Source organism: Procambarus clarkii, chromosome 32 (genome assembly GCF_040958095.1).
Source record: "Procambarus clarkii isolate CNS0578487 chromosome 32, FALCON_Pclarkii_2.0, whole genome shotgun sequence".
NCBI lineage: Eukaryota > Metazoa > Arthropoda > Malacostraca > Decapoda > Cambaridae > Procambarus > Procambarus clarkii.
Genome location: NC_091181.1, coordinates 19,026,032 through 19,039,328, shown reverse-complemented (window position 1 = coordinate 19,039,328; position 13,297 = coordinate 19,026,032). Strand labels below are relative to the sequence as shown.

The 13,297-nt window shown below is 49.0% G+C and overlaps 1 protein-coding gene across 1 annotated transcript in view; it reads right to left on the bottom strand.

Annotated features, from left to right (window-relative positions):
* The window catches only part of LOC138370457 (fibroin heavy chain-like), a 118,086-nt gene that overhangs the window by 102,878 nt on the left and 1,911 nt on the right, over positions 1 to 13,297 (bottom strand). The window contains exon 4 of the mRNA XM_069334826.1: positions 11,652 to 11,878. Within this exon, the coding sequence (XP_069190927.1) occupies positions 11,652 to 11,878 (227 nt within the window). The remainder of the gene's footprint in view (positions 1 to 11,651; positions 11,879 to 13,297) is intronic.

Genomic DNA, 13,297 nt, shown 5'->3' with positions numbered 1-13,297 from the left:
CTGGTTAGGCCACTCCACGATCGATACTAAGGTCGCGAACCCTAGTCAGGAGCCTCGTGTGATCCCACAGACCACTCTCCTTGCCACAACACCCCAGTGGTCAAGCGTCTCCACCAGTCAGTCCCGGGTACGACGATCCCTCAACTGCCACGTCACAGGCAGGGTAACACCACAGTGTTCATCCGGGGGGGCGACTCACAGCTGCTGCAGCAAACACTTGGAGACAAGTCGGCTGCCTTGGGTAGACTGATCCAACGCTCGTTACAGCAGTCCCAGGTCGACTCTGTAATCAAACACGTCATCAGTGAGAGGGACACTCTAGGGAACCTCACTTACAGGCTTAGACACAAACGCCCGACGTATCCACAACATAGATGGCGTTGCTGTCTAAGCTTCACCTCACCAGAGGTCAGCAGCGGCTGTGTTATGGGCTGACCCGGACGGGAAACTAGCCCTTGTGGCTGGTATTTCCTGTCCTCACTTGATGGCGCCGTCCATTTGGAGGGGGTTTCGGGAGCTGACCCACAGATGGCGTGGTCGTCACTGCTCCGTGCTCGGACGTTGGGCTCGGGTCCGTAACACCTCCCCACCAAAAAGAATTTGGTTTGGGTTTCTAAAAAGAAAAACACAAATTAAATTAGTACGTGGATACAACTCCACACGAACTCACGTACTCTAAGAACTGGAATCGCTAGGATGTCTTGTCCACAGAACTGTCCGAACGGGAAACTCTGGCATGAAGGAAACTTGTAGATGAAAGGCAATGACCTGCCTGATGTGATCTTCCAAACCTCCACTGCGATGTTAATGCGGAGCATAATCTCACCTCTCTCGAGTAAGGATGGGTACAGACACGATCCGGGGTGAATCGACACTTCCCTGTGTCGTGGCACCGATGATGGCTGATCACAGACGGCATTTCTAGTACCGGTCCGGTAGTCCTTCAGGGAGACGGGAAGCTGGAATACAGGGGTCTGATAATTTAGAGTGACAGCGACAATGGGTAAGTCAATACTTACTGCATACTCGCATACTAGGCCCACACCTAGTTCCCACAGAGCTGCTTGTACACCGAAGATGGCATTCGCTCTGCCACCGTCAGGTCGACCAACGTTCCGTATAATGCTGCATCCAGGGTCAGCAATCACACGGGGGGTGTCAACCTGTCGAAAACAGTCACTCATAATATCACATCTCGTACCTCCTGTATCTACCATCACCTTCCAGGTCCCTCCTTTGACTGCAACACTCGCAGTGCAAATCGCCAATCCCTGGGATCTTTTCACGATGTTCAAGGGAGCCATCATCTGTCGGGTCGTCCACTGGTCCTTACTAAGAACACACACGAGAATAAAACAAAACACCGCTAAGAAACATTTGGTTAACTTAGGGACAAGTTTCATGAGCTTGTAATGTCCATAACCGGCTATATCCATTAGCCTGGTTCGGACCGAAGAGGGCACTAGAACTTTCGTACATACCTCACATACCTCCGACGTCTGGGGAATCTCTGGCCGGTTCAATGAACGCTGTACCTTGCCATATTGCAAGTACTCAGGTGCCTTCACTCCAGACTCTTTGGTATCCGTGGGTGCTTGTACACGAGACCTCTCTTCATGCTCAGTTGCCTCTGCCAGCGTAACCTCATGTTCCTTATTGGGAGAAGAATCAGGAGACTCTGCTAGAAAACTGTAGACTCTGTCGTCAATCTGTAGGCGAGAGGAAGGATTAAACATTTTATCTGATTCCGGGTCTGACTGTACCTGGATTTTACCACTGCCTGCTGTTACCTCTGTATTTGCTGTTCCGGCTGACTCGTCCGTGACCTTGGGAAGATTGTTGCTCCAATCTGTCACCAAGTCGTTGGCTAGTACCACGTCAATCCCAGCTATAGGCAAGGCATCGACTACTGCCAACGCACATGTGCCGCTGAAGTAAGGCGAGTCGAGATGTACCGGCACTAAGGGGGCGACATACTGCGTCCTAGGAAACCCGACTAGGACAACCTTTTGTCTCCTATCCACACTCACTCCCTCGGGTAACGAGCTACTCACGATCAGGGACTGGGCTGCTCCACTATCTCTGAGCACTACAACAGATCTACCAGTATGACCACTCGATACATACCCGCTTGAAGTGTGAGGGGAAAACAATCTGGATTCTTCCTGACTAGTCATCCGGGACGGGGTTCCCTCTGGTGGTGTCACACAGCTTACTAACATCACCTCTCTACGAGCGCCGCTACCTCTTCTGCCTCGGCACATAGCAGCTACGTGCCCTTTCTGCCCACAAGTCCAGCACACCATATTCCTCCTCGGACTCCGGTGTTTCGGACTGTTAGGACTGGTCCTTCGAGGGCTACTTGGGGGCGTCTTCTCAGCGCTTCGTGGGACGGGTCTCTCCTCTTCGTCATGACGAGGTTTGTCAAACCGGCGTTGGTAATTCCTCGGGACGTACTTAGCAGAAGGCCTATGCGTCAGGATGTATTCCTCAGCCATGGTGGCTGCCGCACTCAAGGTCTCCACCTGCTGCTCCTCTAAGTACATCTTTAGATCTCCAGACAGACAGTCTTTGAAGTCCTCTAACAGTATGAGCTGCTCGAGGTCTTCTTTGGTCTCCACCTTTCGAGAGGCACACCATTCCTGGAAAAGTCGCTCCTTGATAGTGGCGAATTAGGTGAAAGTGTGCTTCGAAGTCTTTTCCAGGTTCCTGAACGTCTGCCTGTAAGCCGCAGGTACCAATTGGTACGCCATGAGCACTACCTTCTTCACCTTGTCATAATCGCCGGAGTCGTCAAGGGACAACGTGGAGTAGGCGATTTGGGCCTTCCCAGTCAAGACTGACTGTATCATGATGGCCCAATTCTCCCTTGGCCACTCCAAAGAGGCAGCGACTTTCTCGAAGGCCGCGAAGAACTTCGACACTTCCTTCTCATTGAATTTTGGGACCATTTTGATGGTCCTCACCGGATCGAAAATACTTGTGTCCGTCGTTTGCCTCCGACCACCGCCTAACCGCAATACTTCTAGCTCATGTTGTCTCTCTCTTTCCTCTCTGTCCCGTCGTTCTTGCCTGTCTCGTTCTTTTTCTCGTTCTTCTCTTTCTCTTTCTCGTTCTTCTCTCTCTCTTTTCTCTTCTCTTTCTCGCTCTTCTCTTTCTCTTTCTCGTTCTTCTCTTTCTCGTTTCTCTGCTCTTTCTCGCTCTTCTCTTCTTTCTTCTCGTTCTAATTCTAAACGCCTAGTCTCTAATTCTTTTCCTAATCTCTCTCTTTCCATTTCTTGTCTCGCTCTTTCCATTTCTTGTCTCGCTCTTTCCATTTCTAATTTCTTATCTTCTCTCTCTAGCTTTCTCCTCTCTCTCTTTAGCGATTTCTAGCTTTTTCCATTCTATTTCACGATGGATCTCTAGTTCACGCATTTTCACAGTAAGTAAACTTATATTTAGTTCACTTTCATCACTTTCGACGTCACTGCTCTTACCTTCCCTTTCAGTGGAAGCTATCTCGTCACCTTCTTTTATACTATGTGTCTCGCCTTCCTGTTTTTCTTCGGCCTTCAAATGCCGGTGAACCTTGGACAAGATCTCCACACGGGAATCACTGGCACGAATCTTGATCTCCAGGTAGGCACTCACCAGTACGAGTTCCTGTTTGCCCAGATATTTTAATCTGGCAAGACAGTCCTCCCTGTTCAGAAAAGCCTGAACATCGTCCAGATCGTCGATGGTCGATTTTTCTGCCATCGTCACCGAGATGGAACACTAGCACTTAACACACCGCTTTCACTTTAGCACTTAACGCACCGAGTACTGTTCTATGTCAATATTGCACTTTATCGCAACAAACACTGCACTTGCCAATATTGCACGTAATTACTCCAGGCACCGCACTACACAATACTGCACTTAATCACAGCGAGCACCTCGCACTACACAATATTGCACTGAATCACTCTGAGCACCGCACTATACAATATTGCACTTAATCACAGCGAGCACCGCACTGCACAATATTGCACTTAGTCACTCCGAGCACCGCACAGGACGTATAACGTCCTAATAGTCACACACAGGGGGAATTATTTACAGGGATTACGCCACTTCACCACCCCTGTCAAACATACTTGACAAGGGGTCGGATCCCGCTGGGGATGCCAATTATGTTACGGCGCTCTCGGGTCGCAACCGGGTTCTTTCTCTGATGTTGTTAGAGGTAGGGTATCCGGCCCCAAGCTAATAGTGGCTTTCAAGGGATGTGATCCGTAATGCAAGTAAATTAAAGGGGAAGGGAAATAAAGGCAAAAAAACTTAATAATATAATTAACACCGTCACCATAAATAATATAAAAGAAGATTACATGGGGGAGGGGTATAAACACTAGAATGTTCAACTTTGTCTTCTACTGAAGACTCTGGACGTTCACGGTGCTCACGATGCTAAGCTCTTGGTGCTCTTGTGGCTTCACTACGAATCCTTCGATCCTCTCGAGTCTACCCTGGCCACAGGCCAGCCAAATCACAGTTCCACTGGGGGCACCGTCGTGGAGGCCATCAACCACAAGTCCAGCCGGTAGCTGGCAGGTTCCAAATCAGCGACGCTGGTTAGGCCATTCCACGATCGATACTAAGGTCGCGAACCCTAGTCAGGAGCCTCGTGTGATCCCACAGACCACTCTCTTTGCCACAACACCCCAGTGGTCAAGCGTCTCCACCAGTCAGTCCCGGGTACGACGATCCCTCAACTGCCACGTCACAGGCAGGGTAACACCACAGTGTTCATCCGGGGGGGCGACTCACAGCTGCTGCAGCAAACACTTGGAAACAAGTCGGCTGCCTTGGGTAGACTGATCCAACGCTCGTTACAGCAGTGCCAGGTCGACTCTGTAATCAAACACGTCATCAGTGAGAGGGACACTCTAGGGCACCTCACTTACAGGCTTAGACACAAACGCCCGACGTATCCACAACATAGATGGCGTTGCTGTCTAAGCTCCACCTCACCAGAGGTCAGCAGTGGCTGTGTTATGGGCTGACCCGGACGGGAAACTAGCCCTTGTGGCTGGTATTTCCTGTCCTCACTTGATGGCGCCGTCCATTTGGAGGGGGTTTCGGGAGCTGACCCACAGATGGCGTGGTCGTCACTGCTCCGTGCTCGGACGTTGGGCTCGGGTCCGTAACAGTGACCACTTGCACCAGTGTGACCATTAACACCAGTGTGACCACTCGCACCAATGTGACCACTAGTACCAGTGTCACCATTAGCACCAGAGTGACCACAAGCACAAGTGACAATTAACACCATGGTGACCACTTGCACCAATGTGACCACTTGCACCAGTGTGACCACTAGCACCATTGTGATAGTTAGCACCAGTGTGATCAATAGCACCAGTATGATCACTAGCACCAGTGTGATCAATAGAACCAGTATGATCAATAGCACCAGTGTGATAGCTAGCACCAGTGTGATCAATAGCACCAGTATGATCACTAGCACCAGTGTGATCAATAGCACCAGTGTGATCAATAGCACCAGTGTGACCACTAGCACCAGTGTGACCATTAACACCAGAGTGAACATTAACACCAGTGTTACCACTAGCACCAGTGCGACCACTTGCACCAGTGTGACCACTAGCACCAGTGTGACCATTAACACCAGTGTGACAACTAGTACCAGTGTGACCACTAACATCAGTGTGACCACCAGCACCAGTGTGACCACTACCACCAGTGTGACCATTAACACCAGTGTGACCATTAACATCAGTGAGACCACTACCACCTGTGTGACCATTAACATCAGTGTGACCACTAGCACCAGTGTGACCACTAGCACCAGTGTGACCATTAACTCCTGTGTGACCATTAACACTAGTGTGACCATTAACACCAGTGTGACAACTAGCACCAGTGTTACCATTAACACCTGTGTGACCATTAACACCAGTGTGACCATAACACCAGTGTGACCATTAACATCAGTGAGACCACTACCACCTGTGTGACCATTAACACCAGTGTGACCATTAACACCAGTGTGACCACTAGCACCAGTGTGACCACTAGCACCAGTGTGACCATTAACACCAGTGTGACCATTAACACCATTGTGACCATTAACACCAGTGTGACCACTAGCACCAGTGCGACCACTTGCACCAGTGTGACCACTAGCACCAGTGTGATTATTAACACCAGTGTGACCACTAGCACCAGTGTGACCGTTAACACCAGTGTGACCACTAGCACCAGTGTGACCACATGCACCAGTGTGACCATTAACACCAGTGTGGCCACTAGCACCATTGTGACCACTACCACCTGTGTGACCACTAGCACCAGTGTGACCATTAACACCAGTGTGACCACTAGCACCAGTGTGACCATTAACACCAGTGTGACCACTAGCACCAGTGTGACCACTAGCACCAGTGTGACCCTTAACACCAGTGTGACCACTTGCACCAATATGACCATTAACACCAGTGTGACCACTTGCACCAGTGTGACCACTAGCACAAGTGTAACCACTTGCACCAGTGTGACCACTTGCACAAGTGTTACCACTAACACCAATGTGACCACTAGCACAAGTGGGACCATTAACACCAGTGTGGCCACTTGCACCAGTGTGATAACTAGCACCAGTGTGATCAATAGCACCAGTGTGATCAATAGCACCAGTGTATCCACTAGCACCAATGTGATAACTAGCACCAGTGTGTCCACTAGCACCAGTGTGATAACGAGCACCAGTGTGATCAATAGCACCAGTGTAATCAATAGCACCAGTGTGACCAATAGCGCCAGTGTGATCACTAGCACAAGTGTGATCACTATCATCAGTATGATAATAGCACAAGAGTGAAAACTTGCACCAGTGTGACCACTTGCACCAGTGTGACCACTACCACATGGGTGACCACTAGCACCAGTGTGACTACTAGCACCAGTGTGACCACTACCACCTGTGTGACCACTAGCACCAGTGTGACCATTAACACCAGTGTGACCACTACCACCTGTATGACCACTTGCACCAGTGAGACCACTACCACCTGTGTGACCATTAACACCAGTGTGACCACTAACACCAGTGTGACCACTAGCACCAGTGTGACCACTAGCACCAGTGTGACCATTAACACCAGTGTGACCATTAACACCAGTGTGTCCACTACCACCTGTGTGACCACTTGCACCAGTGAGAACACTACCACCTGTGTGACCACTTGCACCAGTGAGACCACTACCACCTGTGTGACCACTAGCACCAGTGTGACCACTAGCACCAGTGTGACCACTAGCACCAGTGTGACCATTTACACCAGTGTGACCATTAACACCAGTGTGACCACTAGTACCAGTGTCACCTCTAGCACCAGTGTGACCACTAGCACCAGTGTGATCATTAACACCAGTGTGACCATTAACACCAGTGTGACCACTAGCACCAGTGTGATCACTAGCACTAGTAAGACCACTAGCACCAGTGTGATCATTAACACCAGTGTGACCATTAACACCAGTGTGACCACTAGCACCAGTGTGACCACTAGCACCTTTGTGATCACTAGCACCAGTATGCCCAGTAGCACCAGTGTGATCATTAACACCAGTGTGACCATTAACACCAGTGAGACCACTACCACCTGTGTGACCATTAACACCAGTGTGACCATTAACACCAGTGTGACCACTAGCACCAGTGTATCCACTAGCACCAGTGTGACCATTAACACCAGTGTGACCATTAACACCAGTGTGACCACTAGCACCAGTGTGACCACTAGCACCAGTGTGACCATTAAATCCAGTGTGACCATTAACACCAGTGTGACCACTAGCACCAGTGTGACCATTAACACTAGTGTGATTATTAACACCAGTGTGATCAGTAACACCAGTGTGACCACTAGCACCAGTGTGACCGTTAACACCAGTGTGACCACTAGCACCAGTGTGACCATTAACACCAGTGTGACCACTTGCACCAGTGTAACCACTTGCACCAGTGTGACCACTTGCACCAGTGTGACCACTAACACCAGTGTGACCACTAGCACCAGTGTGACCATTAACACCAGTGTGACCACTTGCACCAATGTGACCACTATTACCAGTGTCACCACTAGCACCAGTGTCACCACTAGCACCAATGTGACCACTAGGACCAGTGTGACCACTAGCACCAGTGTCACTATTAGCACCAGAGTGACCACTAGCACAAGTGATCATTAAAACCATGGTGACCACTTGCACCAATGTGACCACTAGCACCAGTGTGACCACTAGCACCAGTGTGACCACTAGCACCATTGTGATAGCACCAGTGTGATCAATAGCACCAGTATGATCACTAGCACCAGTGTGATCAATAGCACCAGTGTGATCAATAGCACCAGTGTGATAGCTAGCACCAGTGTGACCAATAGCACCAGTATGATCACTAGCACCAGTGTGGTCAATAGCACCAGTGTGATCAATAGCACCAGTGTGACCACTAGCACCAGTGTGACCATTAACACCAGTGTGAACATTAACCCTAGTGTTACCACTAGCACCAGTGCGACCACTTGCACCAGTGTGACAACTAGCACCAGTGTAACCATTAATACCAGTGTGACCACTTGCACCAGTGTGACCACTAGCACAAGTGTAACCACTTGCACCAGTGTGACCACATGCACAAGTGTTACCACTAACACCAGTGTGACCACTAGCACAAGTGTGACCATTAACACCAGTGTGACCACTTGCACCAGTGTGATAACTAGCACCAGTGTGATCAATAGCACCAGTGTGATCAATAGCACCAGTGTATCCACTAGCACCAGTGTGATAACTAGCACCAGTGTGTCCACTAGCACCAGTGTGATAACTAGCACCAGTGTGATCAATAGCACCAGTGTGACCAATAGCGCCAGTGTGATCACTAGCACCAGTGTGATCACTATCATCAGTATGATAATAGCACAAGAGTGAAAACTTGCACCAGTGTGACCACTTGCACCAGTATGACCACTACCACATGGGTGACTACTAGCACCAGTGTGACTACTAGCACCAGTGTGACCACTACCACCTGTGTGACCACTAGCACCAGTGTGACCATTAACACCAGTGTGACCACTACCACCTGTGTGACCACTTGCACCAGTGAGAACACTACCACCTGTGTGACCACTTGCACCAGTGAGACCACTACCACCTGTGTGACCACTTGCACCAGTGAGACCACTACCACCTGTGTGACCATTAACACCAGTGTGACCACTAACACCAGTGTGACCACTAGCACCAGTGTGACCACTAGCACCACTGTGACCATTAACACCAGTGTGACCATTAACACCAGTGTGACCACTACCACCTGTGTGACCACTTGCACCAGTGAGAACACTACCACCTGTGTGACCACTTGCACCAGTGAGACCACTACCACCTGTGTGACCACTAACACCAGTGTGACCACTAGCACCAGTGTGACCACTAGCACCAGTGTGACCATTAACACCAGTGTGACCATTAACACCAGTGTGACCACTAGTACCAGTGTGACCTCTAGCACCAGTGTGAGCAATAGCACCAGTGTGATCATTAACACCAGTGTGACCATTAACACCAGTGTGACCACTAGCACCAGTGTGATCACTAGCACTAGTAAGACCACTAGCACCAGTGTGATCATTAACACCAGTGTGACCATTAACACCAGTGTGACCACTAGCACCAGTGTGACCACTAGCACCTTTGTGATCACTAGCACCAGTATGACCACTAGCACCAGTGTGATCATTAACACCAGTGTGACCATTAACACCATTGAGATCACTACCACCTGTGTGACCATTAACACCAGTGTGACCATTAACACCAGTGTGACCACTAGCACCAGTGTGACCACTAGCACCAGTTTGACCATTAACACCAGTGTGACCATTAACACCAGTGTGACCACTAGCACCAGTGTGACCACTAGCACCAGTGTGAACACTAGCACCAGTGTGACCATTAAATCCAGTGTGACCATTAACACCAGTGTGACCACTAGCACCAGTGTGACCATTAACACTAGTGTGATTATTAACACCAGTGTGACCAGTAACACCAGTGTGACCACTTGCACCAGTGTGACCGTTAACACCAGTGTGACCACTAGCACCAGTGTGACCACTTGCACCAGTGTGACCATCAACACCAGTGTGACCACTAGCACCAGTGTGACCATTAACACCAGTGTGCCCACTAGCACCAGTGTGACCATTAACACCAGTGTGACCACTTGCACCAGTGTAACCACTTGCACCAGTGTGACCACTTGCACCAGTGTGACCACTAACACCAGTGTGACCACTAGCACCAGTGTGACCATTAACACCAGTGTGACCACTTGCACCAATGTGACCACTATTACCAGTGTCACCACTAGCACCAGTGTCACCACTAGCACCAATGTGACCACTAGGACCAGTGTGACCACTAGCACCAGTGTCACCATTAGCACCAGAGTGACCACTAGCACAAGTGATCATTAACACCATGGTGACCACTTGCACCAATGTGACCACTAGCACCAGTGTGACCACTAGCACCAGTGTGACCACTAGCACCATTGTGATAGCACCAGTGTGATCAATAGCACCAGAATGATCACTAGCCCCAGTGTGATCAATAGCACCAGTGTGATCAATAGCACCAGTGTGATAGCTAGCACCAGTGTGACCAATAGCACCAGTATGATCACTAGCACCAGTGAGGTCAATAGCACCAGTGTGATCAATAGCACCAGTGTGGTCAATAGCACCAGTGTGATCAATAGCACCAGTGTGACCGCTAGCACCAGTGTGACCATTAACACCAGTGTGAACATTAACACCAGTGTTACCACTAGCACCAGTGCGACCACTTGCACTAGTGTGACCACTAGCACCAGTGTGACCATTAACACCAGTGTGACCACTAGCACCAGTGTGACCACTAGCACCAGTGTGACCACCAGCACCAGTGTGACCATTAACACCAGTGTGACCACTAGCACCAGTGTAATCACTACCACCTGTGTGAACACTAGCACCAGTGTGACCATTAACACCAGTGTGACCACTAGCACCAGTGTGACCACTACGACCTGTGTGACCATTAACACCAGTGTGACCACTAGCACCAGTGTGACCACTAACACAAGTGACCATTAACACCAGGGTGACCACTTGCACCAATGTGATCACTAGCACAAGTGTCACCACTCAACCCGTTCTCGCAAATTCGTAAAGTCAATATTGACTTATTAACTACGTGCATAGGTGATATACTAAACATAATAGATACCCTTAAAAAGATTCATAGAAAACACCGACCTTACCTAACCTTGTTAGTATCTTAAGATAAGCATCTTTTTGCTTCGTAATTACAATTATTACTTAACCTATACCTATTATAAGTTAGGTAATAATTGTAATTACGAAGCAATAAGATGCTTATCTTAAGATACTAACAAGGTTAGGTAAGGTCGGTGTTTTCTATGAATCTTTTTAAGGGTATCTATTATGTTAAGTATGTCACCTATGCACATATTTAATAAGTCAATATTGACTTATTAAATTTGCGAGAACGGGTTGCACCACTAGCGCCTGTGTGATAGCTAGCACCAGTGTGATCAATAGCACCAGTGTGACCAATAGCACCAGTGTGATAGCTAGCACCAGTGTAATCAATAGCACCAGTATGATCACTAGCACCATTGTGATCAATATCACCAGTGTGATCAATAGCACCAGTGCGACCACTTGCACCAGTGTGACCACTAGCACCAGTGTGATCAATAGCACCAGTGTGATCAATAGCACCAGTGTGACCAATAGCACCAGTGTGACCACTGACACCAGTGTGAACATTAACACCAGTGTGAACATTGACACCAGTGTTACCACTTGCACCAGTGTGACCACAAGCACCAGTGTGACCACCAACACCAGTGTGACCACTACCACCAGTGTGACCATTAACACCAGTGTGACCACTAGCACCAGTGTAACCACTACCACCTGTGTGACCACCAGCACCAGTGTGACCATTAACACCAGTGTGACCACTAACACCAGTGTGACCACTACCACCTGTGTGACCATTAACACCATTGTGACCACTACCATCAATGTGACCACTACCACCTGTATGATCACTACCACCTGTGTGACTACTTGCACCAGTGTGACCACTTGCACTAGTGTGACCATTAGTACCTGTATGACCACTAGCACATGTGTGACCACTAGCACCTGTGTGACCACTACCACCTGTGTGACCACTACCACCTGTGTGACCACTAGCACTGTTACGGCCACAATGGGTTGCAACCGGGTTTTTTTCTGGTAATACTAAAGTTCTGGTATCCGGCCCCAAGTTAGTAGTGGCTTGCAAGGGGTGAGCTCGGTAATGCAAGTAAAACAAAAGGGGGTTTGTATTGAATTCTACACTTCATAAAATGTCGATATATTTACATATGATAACTTTTTCCATCACCTTGTAAATAATCGTAACAAAAGTATTAGTACACCTAATATGTACTAATCTCATGGAACACTAAGCACTCTTCGATGCTGGCGATGCAGTCTTGTAAGCTAGCGTGTTTCCTCATCCTTAGTACTATCCTCAGCAGGTACCGGGAAACAACAATGAGTCTACCCTGGCCATGGGCCAGCCAAACCACAGTCTCACAAAGTGCTTCCTCGTGAAGGCCTATAATCACAGTCCAGCCTGGTGCTGGCAGATACCATCAGCCTGGCGATGCTGGGCCACTTCATATGCAAATACTATGGTAGCGAGCCCTAGGCAGGAGCTTCGTGCAACTTGCTCGTTACTCTCCTCTTCAGCACCTTAGTCAGTCATCTCTTCTATTAGCCAGCCCCAGGTACAGCGAATCCCGTCACTGTCACTCCACAGGTAGACAGAACACTTCACAGTTCTTTTCCGGCGGCAGCTCACTGCTTCCGTAAAGCAGACTGGTGTAGAGACCTTGGCTGCCCTGGGTAGACTGACTGTCCTTGTATCACAGCAGCCTTACGTCGACTCTGTGATTACAGACATGTGATCAATACACTGGGACACTAGGAAACAACACTTATGATTTAGACACATACACCCAACTCTGCCTACAATAGCTGGCGATGATTTTCTAAGCATCACCTCACCAGAGGTCAGCACCGTCTGCCTCTCGAGCTACCAGGACAAGAATCTAGCATGTCTGGCTGGTATAGTCTTATCACTACTAGATGGCATCCTCCAATTAGTGGGG